The sequence below is a fragment of the Danio rerio genome, chromosome 16, assembly GCF_052040795.2.
Source record: "Danio rerio strain M-AB ecotype USA chromosome 16, GRCz13ab, whole genome shotgun sequence".
NCBI classification, from domain to species: domain Eukaryota; kingdom Metazoa; phylum Chordata; class Actinopteri; order Cypriniformes; family Danionidae; genus Danio; species Danio rerio.
In genome coordinates, this window is record NC_141036.1 from 13848501 (window position 1) to 13863318 (window position 14818).

General features: G+C 35.3%; 2 protein-coding genes across 6 annotated transcripts in view; both read right to left on the reverse strand.

Moving 5' to 3' along the window:
- si:dkeyp-69b9.3 overlaps positions 1 to 10422 on the reverse strand; it is a 37848-nt gene extending 27426 nt beyond the window's left edge. For all 5 annotated transcript variants that reach the window (XR_015511131.1, XR_015511132.1, XR_015511130.1 and 2 more), the window contains exons 1-2: positions 10176 to 10422; positions 7310 to 7466 (exon numbers count right to left, since the gene is read on the reverse strand). Coding sequence is in view for 1 of the 5 variants with exons in the window: in XM_087286760.1 (XP_087142886.1) it covers positions 7310 to 7364 (55 nt within the window). In the remaining 4 variants the exon portion in view is untranslated. The remainder of the gene's footprint in view (positions 1 to 7309; positions 7467 to 10175) is intronic.
- On the reverse strand, positions 5023 to 7160 carry LOC141378342 (uncharacterized). Its single transcript, XM_087286361.1, has 3 exons — positions 7155 to 7160; positions 5778 to 6805; positions 5023 to 5581 (listed from the first exon to the last, which is right to left on the reverse strand). The coding sequence occupies exons 1-2, from the start codon at positions 7158 to 7160 to the stop codon at positions 5813 to 5815; spliced, it is 999 nt and encodes a 332-aa protein (XP_087142487.1). The 3' UTR covers positions 5023 to 5581; positions 5778 to 5812.
- Positions 10423 to 14818: the final 4396 nt, after the last annotated feature.

Below are 14818 nucleotides of genomic sequence, written 5' to 3' on the forward strand. Positions count from 1 at the left end.
GAACTTAATCGATTTGAGTTAGAAAACAATTAGTAAAATTTACTTAATCTTGCTCTGGGAAGTTTTTTATTATTATTATTATTGTATTTTTTTTTGCATGTAGATTTAAAGGAATAGTTCATCCAATCGTCCAGTGTTTATTCACTTTTTGCTTGTTTTAAACTTTTATGAATTTCTTAATTCTGTTGAACATAAAAAAAAAGGTATTTTGAAGAAAGAAACCTGTAACTTCCAGCGTTTGTTTTGATTAAAGTAAATGGTTACAGGTTTTTCAACTTTCTTCAAAATAACTTCTTTTGTGTTCAACAGAATAAAGAAACTTCTAGGTTATAAACCATGTTTATTTTGGGAGGGAACTATCACTTTCAGTAAATTTCACATATGGAATAAAGGCAAATTAGATATCTAAGACAAACTAAGTTTTTTGAAGTAAGTTTTTTTGTTTGTTTTTGAGTCATTTTTTTACTTGGTCGTTTAGTTTACTTTACAAACTTTGTTTTAAGTACACTTAACTCTCTGTTTGTAGGTTTTACTCAAACTATTTATCACTGAATTAGGCCATGCTATTAAAGTGTGCTTTATCTGCAATACATTTAAATAAACAATGAAGTAGATTTCTTATCACAATCTAGAAGATAACATATCTACACTACAGAGATAACGAGGTGCCTAACCGAACACAATACACAAGTATGGAAACTGTCATGATTTGTGTGTGTGCATGTGTGTGCATGTGAACGAGTGTGTGGCTTTGTAAATAAACTCCACTTCATAAAACAGCAAGTAACTACTGTCCACATATCATCCAAAGCAATTTTTAAAAAGTGCAAACAATTAGAAAATAGAGAAAACTGCTAACTGCCAGAGTGTTGGGAACACCAGTCGTTGTTTTTCCCTTAATTTTATTACTTTGATTTGCTCACAGAATCAGTGTGAACCTAACAAGCAACTCCTAGTAAAAAATAGTTTAAGGTGTAATTTCTACACGTTTGAATAGCAGAAATTACTTTTTGTTCTCGTCTGAATTTTGAAATTACATTTGTTTCTGTATCAGTGTGTCAGATTAGTAGGAACATTCTATGTGTGGTATTAAAACAGGGAAAAAACTCCAATGTATGATAATTTTAAACAAAAACTTTAGTCCTTAGAAACAAAATCTAGATTTTACTATACTTTCAATGCATAAACATAAGTAATTTAATTATGTATCCTGAGAAGTATCTTTTTAGCTTATTACACAAGTCTCTGAAATCTAATTTTCAGAAATGTGTTCAGGTAAACTGCTAAATCATGTTGCGTTATTAAAAAACAACCTAATTTATACAAAATCTATTCATGCTTATCAACAGATAAAAGAAAAATTAGCAAATATATAGAATATATAGACTTTACCCACTAAAACACCAAAATGTTGGTCAGTGTTACAAGGTTAAATTCCAAAAATGCCATATTTTTGGTATAGTTTTGGTTTAAATCTGCCATATTAGAACAAAAATCAGTTAATGATATATTAAGAGTCTTTATTAAAGGTTGCAAAATACTAATTTGTTGGCATTTAAAATCTATATGTATGTACATAACCTATAAGTAGGTTAGAATAAGTAAGCAGATTTATTTTTACATAATAAACCTGTTAAGGTGAATGATGAAGGACCATTGTTTCACCTATATTTTAACATTTTATTTTCACAGATTTGAGCAGACACTCTACTTGGATTCTAAATGCGTCCTATGTATAGAAAAATCCCCTAAATTTCATTTAATTTGTGCACCGAAATGGGCTGATTCATTTTTGCCCCTCTTAAATCCCTTTCCAAATTTGTATTATAACTTTACCCTTAATACACTCAATGACTCACATTTTTTTATTTACTCAATTTTCCAGAGAAGCAACCATTTTTCTGTCAACACAACATATCCAAGGTCAGAGCTGATTGAAGGGTCAAAACCAGAGCACAACAAGTCTTTCCCCGCATCAAGATCTCTTCATTATGAGTGTGATTTTTCTTTTAAAAGTCTCTTTTTCAACACTATCTAAATTGTTTTAAAGTGTAAACTCAGTGCATTTTATTCTGACGACAGACTCTTGTCAAAACCAAAGAGTGCTGCTGGACATTTGTCTGAGAGTCTTGCCAGCATGATGTTTACAGGGAACTCAAGAAGAGGGCATCGCTTTTGAAGAGGTTCCAACCACAGATGGGAACCAACAAAGACAATCTGTCCACTGTCCACATGTCCTTCAGGGAGGACCGCACTGCTGGCCACATTTCTACAATAAGGGGAATTACGAGAGACTGTGGGACCTCATGAACATGGTCAATTAAAGAGGGCACAATGGCAGAAACTGGTTGTAAATATGGATTCAGATGTACGTTATGAAATATCAATCAATCTGTCGAACTTTACAGTCATTATGTAAAAGTAGTCGTAAACAAACACCTAATCAAATAACAATGTGTTCTACTATCTGTAAATATTAAACCACAATGAGACTATTTAAATTGCATCTTTCTTCGAATGGATTGTGCTCTTTCTATAACTCAAGCACCAGGGTTGGATTCAGTGATGTTGGTGCCCATAGCAATTTCAGCCATAAAGCCCTATCAATGCTGATATGTAACCTTTATTTAGCCGTTTCTTTCTTTAAACACTCAATCAATCTTTTTACAAGATTTTATTTTATCTCAGCCCTTTGGTGCATAACATCACACTGGTGTGATCAGTCTATAGGGTCTCTATTGTGTGCAATCACGTGGGTGTGATTATAACGTTCAGTGTATCACGTAATCAGCTGCTAAATTCAAATCTGCTTTCTCGCAATGGTTCCCGATAAACCAAAGCAAGACGCTTGGTGCATCAGTAATGCCAACTTCTAATTTATTATAGGTGGGATTGGTTTGGCATATGTTGAGTTGTAGAATCTACACATTTCTCTGTAAATTATTTATTTTTTTCATTAATTTTCTTGTCAGCTTAGTCCCTTTAATAATCCGAGGGTCGCCACAGCGGAATGAACCACCAACTTATCCAGCAAGTTTTTACGCACAGATACCCTTCTAGCCGCAACCCATCTCTGGGAAACATCCACATACACATTCACACACACTCATACACTACAGACAATTTAGCCTACCCAGTTCACCTATACCACATGTCTTTGGACTGTGGGAGAAACCGGAGCACCCGGAGGAAACCCACGCGAAGGCAGGGAGAACATGCAAACTCCACACAGAAATGCTAACTGAGCCGAGGTTCGAACCAGCAACCCAGCGACCTTCTTGCTGTGAGGAAACAGCACTACCTACTGCGCCACTGCCTCGCCTTAAATTATTTATTTTTTACATTTAATTTAAAAAAATTCTTATGCTTTCTAGATAATATTGCATTATGTTGTGTTTGACTGTTTGTAAAAAGACCTTTTAACCTTTGTTTTAAAAAATGCTGGTCGGTGCTCTTTGGGTACGGGATTCATCTAAACAACAACAGAAATCAGTCCAAGGCACTCGAAAAAATGTGAAACATCTAAAAAGCCTTTATTTAAATGGCTAAATCTTAAAAAACCAACGCGTTTCGGCAGGGAACTGCCTTCATCAGGGTAACAGCGGCCATGTGCATCAAGAGTCTCTTGAGTACTACCGTCACATGACTCATGAATCCAAACATCTGAACAACACTCAAATAATTTAACAAACAAGGTCAGCTATTATCATTAATTTGGCATAGATGTATTAATTGTATGAGCGCTTCTATCTATGCCAAATTAATGATAATAGCTGTCCTTCTTTGTTAAATAATTTGAGTATTGTTGAATGTTTGGATGCGTCATGTGACGGTAGTACCCAAGAGTAGTACTCTAGACGCACATGACCACTGTTACTTTGATGAAGTCAGTTCTCTGCTGAAACGGGGAGGTTTTTTAAGATTTACTTTAGCCATGTGAATTAAGGCTTTTTAGATTTTCCACATTGTTCGAGTGCCTTGGTCTGATTTTTGTTAATGTTTATTTTATGTTTCAGATATTTAAATAAATACTAGCATGGTTTCAAAAATACATGCTGATGTATTTTATAAGAAATGTAATCAGATGATGTGGTTCTTTCACACTTTTTAGGTTACTAGAACGTTTACACTACTCGTACCGGTTTAACAGCCACTTACTTTCATGTGTTTCGGGAAAAGTTGATTCACTAACATTCAGTAAACCAAACAGTTCTGTCTCTCCAATACAAAGCAGACTCATAGATCAATAGCCAACATAGTGCAATTAATAAGTTCATTATTAATTAATATTAGACTAAACACAGTACATGTTCTTACAAATATTTGAGATACACACAATACGTCTGTTTTTACAGAAGGAGGAAAAATGAAACTAAAAATAATATATGCATAGTGGTCTGAGGTTTGTCACATGATAATATTGACATGTTACCATGGACGCTTTAAAGCAACACATTCTAAATAAGGGTCAAAAACATGAGTATGTGTATCTTTTGTGTAAAAGGGTTAATGTAGTTAATGTACTATTTATCTATGTAACTTCAAGGGAGGCAAGACAAAGATATCAAAACTAGATGGATATATGAGGTACTTTGATGTTTAATACATGATGTTTTAAACATTATTTTATTGAATCTCTGGCACTACCCTTCCTACACTTCAAGAACTGTACTCTTTCAGAGCGAGTAAAAGGGCCCGCAAAATCACTCTGGATGCCTCACACCCAGCACACTGCCTGTTCAAACTGTTGCCGTCTGGTTTGCGCTTCAGAGCACCAAGCACAAAAACAGCCAGACACAGGAAAAGTTTCTTTCCTCAGGCCATCTACCACTTGAACAGTTAAATATTCCCCACTTGTACACAGCACCGCATATCAATATACAATGCAATACTTTCTCATGCGCATTCGTACACAGCATCTTATAACCTGTATATTTATAACAAATCTGTACATACAATTCAACATCTCTTGACTAACTGCATCTCTGTTTAATGCATTTCTTTTTTCCATATTTATATATATGAAGAAACAGAAGTAATAAAATAGTCCAATGGCGGTGGTCTTTGGGGGTATCTGCACTTACTTTTTGAAATGCTAATGATTAATGCTGTTTCAGCAAACTTTATATTTTTCAATATAGTTAAAAATTGTCCAGCAAGACCTTTTTTTCTCAGTTATCAGGTTGAGCCTATTTTCAGGTGCTTCATAATATCATTGAGCCTGCTGAAGCTGTGTTATGGTAGCAAAGTCCTGTGATTATTAACCCAGAATGAGAGCAGAGTTTCTAGCTGTAGCTGCCTGTAACTTTTTTCCATCGGATTTAGCACACAATGTGACCACAGAATAGTCAAGTTTTAAATAAAATATTTATCTAAGCTCTTTTTTTTTTTTTAAGAAAGATGCTAATGGTCTAATCTTTAACCAATCGTTAACCAACTTTAACCAACCCATACTTAAAACATTACTGCCTACAGCTATGGATACACATATTCGTGTACATATCGCTGTCAACACTGCCAATATATATATATTTTTTTTTGGGAGTATGCTGTTTTATTTTGCCCTGTCGTTGTATTTGCACTGTCTGTATTTTGCACTGTCGTTGTATTTGCACTGTCTGTCTTTTGCACTGTCATTGTATTTGCTCTGTCTGTATTTTGCACTGTCGTTGTATTTGCTGTCTGTATTTTGCACTGTCGTTGTATTTGCACTGTCTGTATTTTGCACTGTAGTTGTATTTGCACTGTCTGTATTTTGTACTGTCTGTATTTTGCACTGTCGTTGTATTTGCACTGTCTGTCTTTTGCACTGTCATTGTATTTGCTCTGTCTGTATTTTGCACTGTCGTTGTATTTGCTGTCTGTATTTTGCCCTGTCGTTGTATTTGCACTGTCGTTGTATTTGCACTGTCTGTATTTTGCACTGTAGTTGTATTTGCACTGTCTGTATTTTGTACTGTCTGTATTTTGCACTGTAGTTGTATTTGCACTGTCTGTATTTTGTACTGTCTGTATTTTGCACTGTCGTTGTATTTGCACCGTCTGTATTTTGCACTGTTGTTGTATTTGCACTGTCTGTATTTTGCACTGTCGTTGTATTTGCACTGTCTGTATTTTGCACTGTCGTTGTATTTGCACCGTCTGTATTTTGCACTGTCGTTGTATTTGCACCGTCTGTATTTTGCACTGTCGTTGTATTTGCACTGTCTGTATTTTGCACTGTCTGTATTTTGCACTGTCGTTGTATTTGCACCGTCTGTATTTTGCACTGTCGTTGTATTTGCACTGTCTGTATTTTGCACTGTCGTTGTATTTGCACTGTCTGTATTTTGCACTGTCTGTATTTTGCACTGTCGTTGTATTTGCACTGTCTGTATTTTGCACTGTCATTGTATTTGCACTGTCGTTGTATTTGCACTGTCTGTATTTTGCACTGTCGTTGTATTTGCACTGTCTGTATTTTGCACTGTCTGTATTTTGCACTGTCGTTGTATTTGCACCGTCTGTATTTTGCACTGTCGTTGTATTTGCACTGTCTGTCTTTTGCACTGTCTTTGTATTTGCACTCTCTGTATTTTGTACTGTCTGTCTTTTGCACTGTCGTTGTATTTGCACTCTCTGTATTTTGTACTGTCTGTATTTTGCACTGTCGTTGTATTTGCACTGTCTGTATTTTGTACTGTCTGTATTTTGCACTGTCGTTGTATTTGCACTGTCTGGAGCCGGCACCTAAGCTTGTGCCGCACGTGCTGCTGATGATGTGACAATAAAAGTGATTTGATTTGATCTGATTCAATGATCTATGCTAAGCTAAGCTAAAAGTACTTCTGCCAGACCCAAAAATTGTGTGAAATCCATTGTGTGAATGGATTCAAAAATATTAAAACTCAACTGTTTAATTCTAGAACAGTTGTGAAGCCAATTTACAAAAAAAAAAAAATCAAAGCATTTCTTTTAAAATGAACTTAGATTCATTGTGTGTTTTTGTACCGTTTTCACAAGTGTTTCAGTTTTCAGTCAACATACAGAAATATATATTTTACTGTAAACTAAACTTCAGTCTTTAAAACATGAAACAATGTAAATGTGTTTTTGAACTGAAGCTGCTTTTATTTACAGTAATTACTGTTTTTCCAATTACTGTGTCAGTCTACGGTCATCTTATGCATACTGCTCGCCTAGACATTCAGCAAAGCTGCAAAGAGACCAGAACAGCCACCAGTATGCTCATCTGAACTCCAGTCACCAACCAAAGTGAACAGGACAGCGAAAAAAAAAAACCCAGCTCAGATCCTGCCTTTGTTCTTACCTGAGCGGAACTTATTGCGGATGAGCAGTGACCTCTCAGACGCCAGCAAGGTCATAATGAAGAGACCGCAGAGGAAGAAGTGGAGGGGGCTTTAAAAGATACGTCTTCCTCCTGCAGAGCAGATACTTGTGATGATTTCTTACGCCCGTTCCTCTCCCTGCACAGAGAAAGAAAGGAAAGGAGAGTCATAGGAGGCCTGAACTTATCAGAGCTGCTATCAGGAACACAAGCAACTGGTGTAGTCTGTGAGTGACTGACAGAAACAGGAGGAATCAGAAGTCTGACAGCATCACAGCTTTGACAGTAAACAGCTTTGCTTAATAAAAACCCCACAGATCTCAAACATGCTTTTAACAGTAAGTCAGGCTATTAAGCTTCAAAAAGGAAGTGGTCCATTTCAAGTATTTTAATGCCAAACAATAGCTGTGTGTGAAACTGAACATTTGCTCGTCATTCAAGAAAACATTGACAATGGCATGTGAAATAGAGAAGTAGAGACCTGTAAACAAATCATTCTATTGAGGCACACTTTTTTAATACGTTCTTTTTTTCCTGTGTGTGAATGATTGGTTTTTGAGTTCAGTTCACAGTGAATTGAATAACAAACAACAAAACAGTGTCCGAGAGAGCTTAACATGCTGCAATTTAAAAAAAAACGTGCAATTACAAAGAAATTGCCAACAAATTGAGAAAATACTTTCATCTGTTTGACAGCACCCATGCTGCAAATACTCACAACAAACCTCACAACGCAAACAAATTAATAAAACACGCTGCATGTTCTTACAATTCAAACAAATAAAAGGCACTGCATTTTCTCACAACACAAACAAACTAATAAAACGTGCTGCATTATCTTACAACGCAAACAAATAAAACGCGCTGCATTTTTTAACAACACAAACAAAAATAAAAAACTGCTCTGACATTTTTTTACAACGCAAACAAATTAATAAAACAAGCTGCATTTTTTCACAATGCAATCAAATAAGACGCGCTGCATTCTCTCACAACACAAACAAATTAATAAAACGCACTGCATTTTCTTACAACACAAACAAAAATAATTAAACACGCTACATTATTTCTAAAACGCAAACAAATAAAATTGCACTGGCATTTTTTTACAACACAAACAAATTAATAAAACATGCTGCTTTTGTCACACAACGCAAACAAATTAATAAAAAGGGCTGTATTTTCTAAAACGCAGACAAATACAACGTGCTGCATTTTCTCACAACACAAACAAAAATAATAAAACTGCGCTGGCATTTTTTCACAACACAAACAAATTAATAAAACGTACTGCATTATCTCACAGCGCAAAAAGATCGAAACACAACAGAAATGTTTCAAGGAGACTTAAAAACTTGACAAACACCGCTGTGCCGTAACTTTTGTTAAGTGATATAAAAGGCGATCTTAGAAAGGGGAATTTTTTGTTTGTTTTATTTTAATATCTCGATTCCCTTGTCTTTAGTATTTATTAGCCTTAGTAACCATAACCTAAATAGCATGGGTCTGTCCTGTTTTATGGTCTCCTTGAAACATTTCCGTTGTGTTGTGAGAAAATGTAGCGCGTTTTATTAATTTGTTTGCGTTGTGTGAAAATGCAGCACTTTTGTTTAAATGTGTTTGTGTTTTAAGGGATTTGCAGCATGTGTGCTATCAAACGGATGAAGATCTTTTCTCAATTTGATGGCATTTTTTTATAATTGCATGCGTTTTCTTAAATCGCAGCACATTAAGCTCTCTCGGCCACCATACAATGAACTTTTTTGGTCCATTACTGAAACAAACAGACTTTGAATATGGTGTATCCAACACCTTCTTGAAACTTTCAAAACTTTCATATATAACTTTTTGATATATCAAAACTTTAAATAGCTATTTCACAAATAAAAAAAGAATTCCATCATCACTTATTTATCCTTATGTTGTCCCAAAACCAAAAGGTTTTTGTTTATTTTTGAAAACCACTCAAACCACTTAGTTCAAATTCAATACATTTATGATGTCATTTAATAAATTTAAAAAAAAAACTTCTAATGGAAATAACTAGATTCTCCTGTTTCATTAAAATATCTATTCATTCATGGGTAGACTCTTAATAATAAACATTATTTTCTGGTTAATGTACGACCTTTAAAATCCACTTAATTTTTCCGTTGCACGAAATGTTCATCAGATTATTAAAATGTTCTTCAAACTAAGAATTAAAATGATCCCTTAAAAGAGATCCCAAAATGTTTATTCTGCAGCATGACTGCAAAATCCCCTATTTTGGAACATTCATTGTGTATTTCTGTGGCAAGTAAATCAAGACAGAATATTAATTTTGAACTAGTCCCCGTCTCCATTCACTATTGTATATTAAACAGTGATAGTACATTGAAGCTAAAGTTTCTCCTTTTCTCTTCCACAGAACAAAGCAAATCGTATGACTGTGGAACGACATAAGGGTGAGTAAACAAAGACAGCGTTTTCATTTTTAGGTCTTTTTAAACTATTCCAATGGGAGGAATTTTGTGCCCAACTAGCCAAGGATATAATGGCCCGTCGGAGCAGATGAGAGTGAGTGCATGTGCACAGGCTTGAGTTACAGAAATAATTGGTTTTATTTATGTGCCCCAGAGCTGGATTTCAAGTACGTCAACGTTTTCACTGTAGATCTCTCTTCATGGGTTAATAAGAACTGCACTACCCGCTAACTGCAGCTACTGAAGCAACAAATTGTCCTTAGATGAAGATCACAAAAATGTCTGGCATTACAGACATATGCACCCATATGCTTTGAAAAAGTGCACACACACTTGCAGATAAATGCAGGAACGTGATAGAATAAATGGAAATGAATACTCACAGTCAGACTGCACTCCCACAAGTTTTGTCAGAATGGTGTTTAACAGAGATTAAAGTCAAGAGAGAGAGAGAAAGAGAGAGAAAGCTGCTTCTGATTGAGGTGGAGAATAAGGGCAGAACTTAAGGCACGTTCAATGACAAGGTTGTTCCTTATCTTCTTTTTCGTCTGCTTGCTCATTCCCTTCCACAGGTGAATCTAGGGAGAAAAGGGCCCAGTGTTTCTTCCTCTTTTCTTCCGAGACGAATTCACCCTGTGCACCTCGTTCTCTCTCTCTCTCTCTAGCCTCACACGTGGGGTTGAGCCAACTGTGCTGGGCTATCAAAAGAGCACCCTGACGCACTGCCCTGCCCCCTCTCATACACACACACACACACACATTGGTTTTAGTAATTTATGAGAACTTTCGATAGGCATAAAGTATTTTCTACAGTAAAAAACTAAACCCAACTCTTACACTAAAACTTTTAAAGTTTAAAAATACCCTGTTAACTAATTTTAAACAGTTTTAAATTAAATTAAACATAAATGCCCTCAGGAACCACATTAACACTGTAATACCAAGGTCATACACAAGTCATTAAACATTTTTTGTCCTCATAAATCACATTCACAGGCAAATGCATGCACAGGTTGGTTTTGGTGGTTTATGAGGACTCTGCATAGACATAATGTATTTTATACAGTAAAACTGCTTATTAAATGACCTTACCCTACCCTAAAACCCATCCTTCCCATGAAACTTTTACATTTGAAAAGACCCCGTTAACTATGATTTTAGACTGTTTTAAATTACAAGGACACAGCGCATGTCCTCAAAAAACTAAACCCAACTCTTACACTAAAACTTTTAAGTTTGAAAATACCCTGTTAACTAATTTTAAACAGTTTTAAATTAAATTAAACATAAATGCCCTCAGGAACCACATTAACACTGTAATACCAAGGTCATACCCATGTTATTAAAAATGTTATGTCTTCATAAATCACATCAACAGTTAAACGCACACACAGGTTGGTTTTGGTGTTTATATGGACTCTGCATAGACATAATGTATTTTATACAGTGAAACTGTATATTATATGGCCTTACTCTACCCCTTAACCTAACCCCCACAGAAAACGTTAGCATTTGAAAAGAACTTGTTAACTATGATTTTAGCAGTGTTGGGCAGTAGCGTCACTACATGTAGTGACGCCACTAGCTTAACTACATTTCTCAGTAGCGTGGCAGTAGCATCGCTACTTTATAAATCAAATAGCTTTTCCGTAGCCAAGCTATTTTTCAAATCAAGTAGCGCAGTCGCGTCCACACAAGTTACATTTACTGATTGCGGATCAATCAGTGATGGCACTGACATTCACGGAGCTGTGAGGCCGGTGTCTAGCCGATAAAAGTAAAGCCATACGATGGAATGGCGAGAATGAGGAATTCTTCTTCTTGTTTTACGGTGTTCGACAACAAAGTTTTTGGTGCGTTACTGCCACCTCTTGTTGGCGATGTCGCCAACCGAAACTTGCTTGATGGAAAGATGACAGGGGAGACCAGTTATTTCTGAAGCAGGATTCCTCGTGCCCATAACATATAATGTATTCAATATAACACTTATTCCAAAATATTTAACTTTACTATAAATTACTATGGTATTTTAAATGTGTAACACCTGGTTTTATTGGATGTTTTGGTTTAGCTGTTATATACTATAATTTGTTTCTGTTTGGTACAGCATACTATTTACAGTAAATAACTGAACTGAACTATTATGCCTCATATGTTTCATTGACAGTTTTATTGATCACTAAGATATGATTGACTTGGATTTAAGTTGCTTTGATTTAAAAATGAAAATTGCAAAAACATCCTAGATGTAGCTAAGCTACTTTTGCCTTGTAGCTTTTAGTTTAGCTTCCTACATTTCCCAGGGGGTAGCTTTTAGTGTAGTTAAGCTATTTTAAGTAGAGTAGCTAATAGCTTAGCTCACTAGATTTTTCAAGTAGCTTGCCCAACACTGGATTTTAGACCATTTTAAATTATTAGTACACAACGCATGTCCTCATAAACCACATTAACACTGTAACACCAAGGTAATACCCATGTTATTATGAAATTTTTGTCCTCATAAATTACATGAACAGGTAAACACACATACAGGTTGGTTTTGGTGTTTTATGAGGACTCTCTATAGGCATAAAGTATTTTACACAGTAAAACTGCTTATTGTATGGTCTTACCCTACCCCTAAACCCAACCGTCACAGAAAACTTTTTAATAAAAAAAAAAAAAAAAACACTGTTAACTATTTTAAAAACAGTGTTAAATTACGAGGGCACAACGCACACAGGTTGGTTTTGGTGGTTTATGAGGACTTTCCATAGGCATAATGTATTATATACAGTAAACCTGCTTCTTATTTGGCCTTACACTACACCTAAACCCAACCCTCAAGTAAAATTTTACATTTGAAAAGACTCTATTAACTATGATTTTAGAAAATTATAATTACATTAAAAGACATTTTAAACCACAATAACACTGTAAAACCAACGTCATACACGTCATTAAACATGTTTTGTCCTCATAAATCACATTAACAGGTAAAACACACACACAGGTTGGTTTTGGTGGTTTATGAGGACTCTGCAAAGACGAAATGTATTTTATACAGTAAAAAACACTTCTTATATATGGCCTTACCCGGCACCTAAACCCAACACCCACAGGAAACCTGTGGATTTTTTTTTTATTATTTGAAAAGACCCTGTTAAGTATGATTTATAGCAGTTTTAAATTATTAGGACACAAAGCATGTCCTTATAAACCACATCAACATTATAATACCTAGGTCATATCCATGTCATTACACGTTGTTTTCCTCATAAACCACAAACATGTACACACACACATTGGTTTTGGTGGTTAATGAGGACTCTACATAGGTGTAATGTACTTTAGCAAAAATGCTTAATATATGGCCTTACCCTACCCCCAAACCCAACTCTCATAGAAAACCTGTAGCAGATTTTGGATGTCAAAAAAGCCTGCTAAGTTTAAATTTTAATTATTTTAAATTACATGTAGTGTCCTCATAAACCACCTTAAAGTTGTGATACCCATTTCGCTATACAAATTTGTGTACTTGTAATCCACCAAAACAAGTACACACTCACACACACATACACACACCTGCTGACAGATTCATTGAGAGGCGACACTACTGGGTGGGTAACGTGCGGTGTCTCCTATCTCCTCTTTCTCTCACAGGGGTGACAAGGCCAGACCTTCCCCCACAGGTACTTGATAGAGCTTGTAAAAACTAGTGACCTTCAGCAGCACATTATGTACAGCAGAAAAGCTACAAACAGAACAGGGAGAAAAAAAAGGTTACATTTTATTTTGATGGTCCCCTTTAGACATTCAGTTGACTATAAGTCACTCTGCAGCAACATGTCATGTAACTCTTATTAGGGCATTGAGGTTCCTTTTTCTCCAAGTTTCACTCAATTTTGTGCACTGCCATATCTATAAAGCTTTCAAGGTATACTCAACCTTGTTCTGTTTTCTTCCACACATGCTGATATATTGGCAGACGTCTGTGAAACTCCTGATTCTCCTGTTGAGGTTTGCAGCTAATGTTAGTTAGCATGTCTAATGAGCACCACATTCAAGTGTCTTTGAAATAAATAGTACTTTTCCAGCCTGATCTCACAGGGAAAAGTAAGTATTTTACCAGTTTTATTAGTTTAGTGGCTAATTTGTACGAATTCCTACGAGTTAAGTCGTACAAAAAAGAACGATTTTAAAAAGGAGGCGTGGCACCCAACCTCGCCCCTAAACCCAACCATCATTGGGTGACGAGCAAATCGTACTAAAATGTATGAATTAGATTTTATATGAATAACGAATTTATACGAATTGTCCACTAAATCAAAAAGTTATGAATTGCCGTGAGATTGCTTTGTACTTTTCTGTGTTCAGTATTATTATTATTTTGTATTATATTATATTTATTTTATTTTATGTTTTTACATGTATTATTTTTTTAGTAATACAGCATTTTGAACATTGAATGAATTAAATTTTTAAATAAGCTTTCGGAAATAGCATACATTGCCAGTAAAATCCATTTTACTAATGTTATTAATGAGTGATTTCAATTATTTATGCTTTCAAATTGCATTATTGGATCCAGCAAGTTTATCAAATTAACTTTTATAGCGGTTCGAAATTGTATATTGACAATTATATACCACAAAAATCCTATTTTAAAACATAATTTAACCATATTTAAAAAAACATGAGAATTTTGTAACAGCATTCATTAGCACTAGGTAGAACATAGTTAATGTATTCTTGAAAAGAATATAAATAGTTGGCAAGGATGCGAGTCTTATAGGCGCAATATATAATTTTCATGTATTCACAACAAACAAATGTCTGATTTGATGGTCTATTTGTTAAATGTAAGTTACATTGAGTCTACATGGGCGATGCAGTGGCGCAGTAGGTAGGGCTGTCGCCTCACAGCAAGAAGGTCGCTGGTTCGAGCCTCAGCTGGGTCAGGCGTTTCTGTGTCAAGTTTGCATGTTCGCGTGGGTTTCCTTCAGGTGCTCTGGTTTCTCCCACAGTCCAAAGACATGCGGTAAAG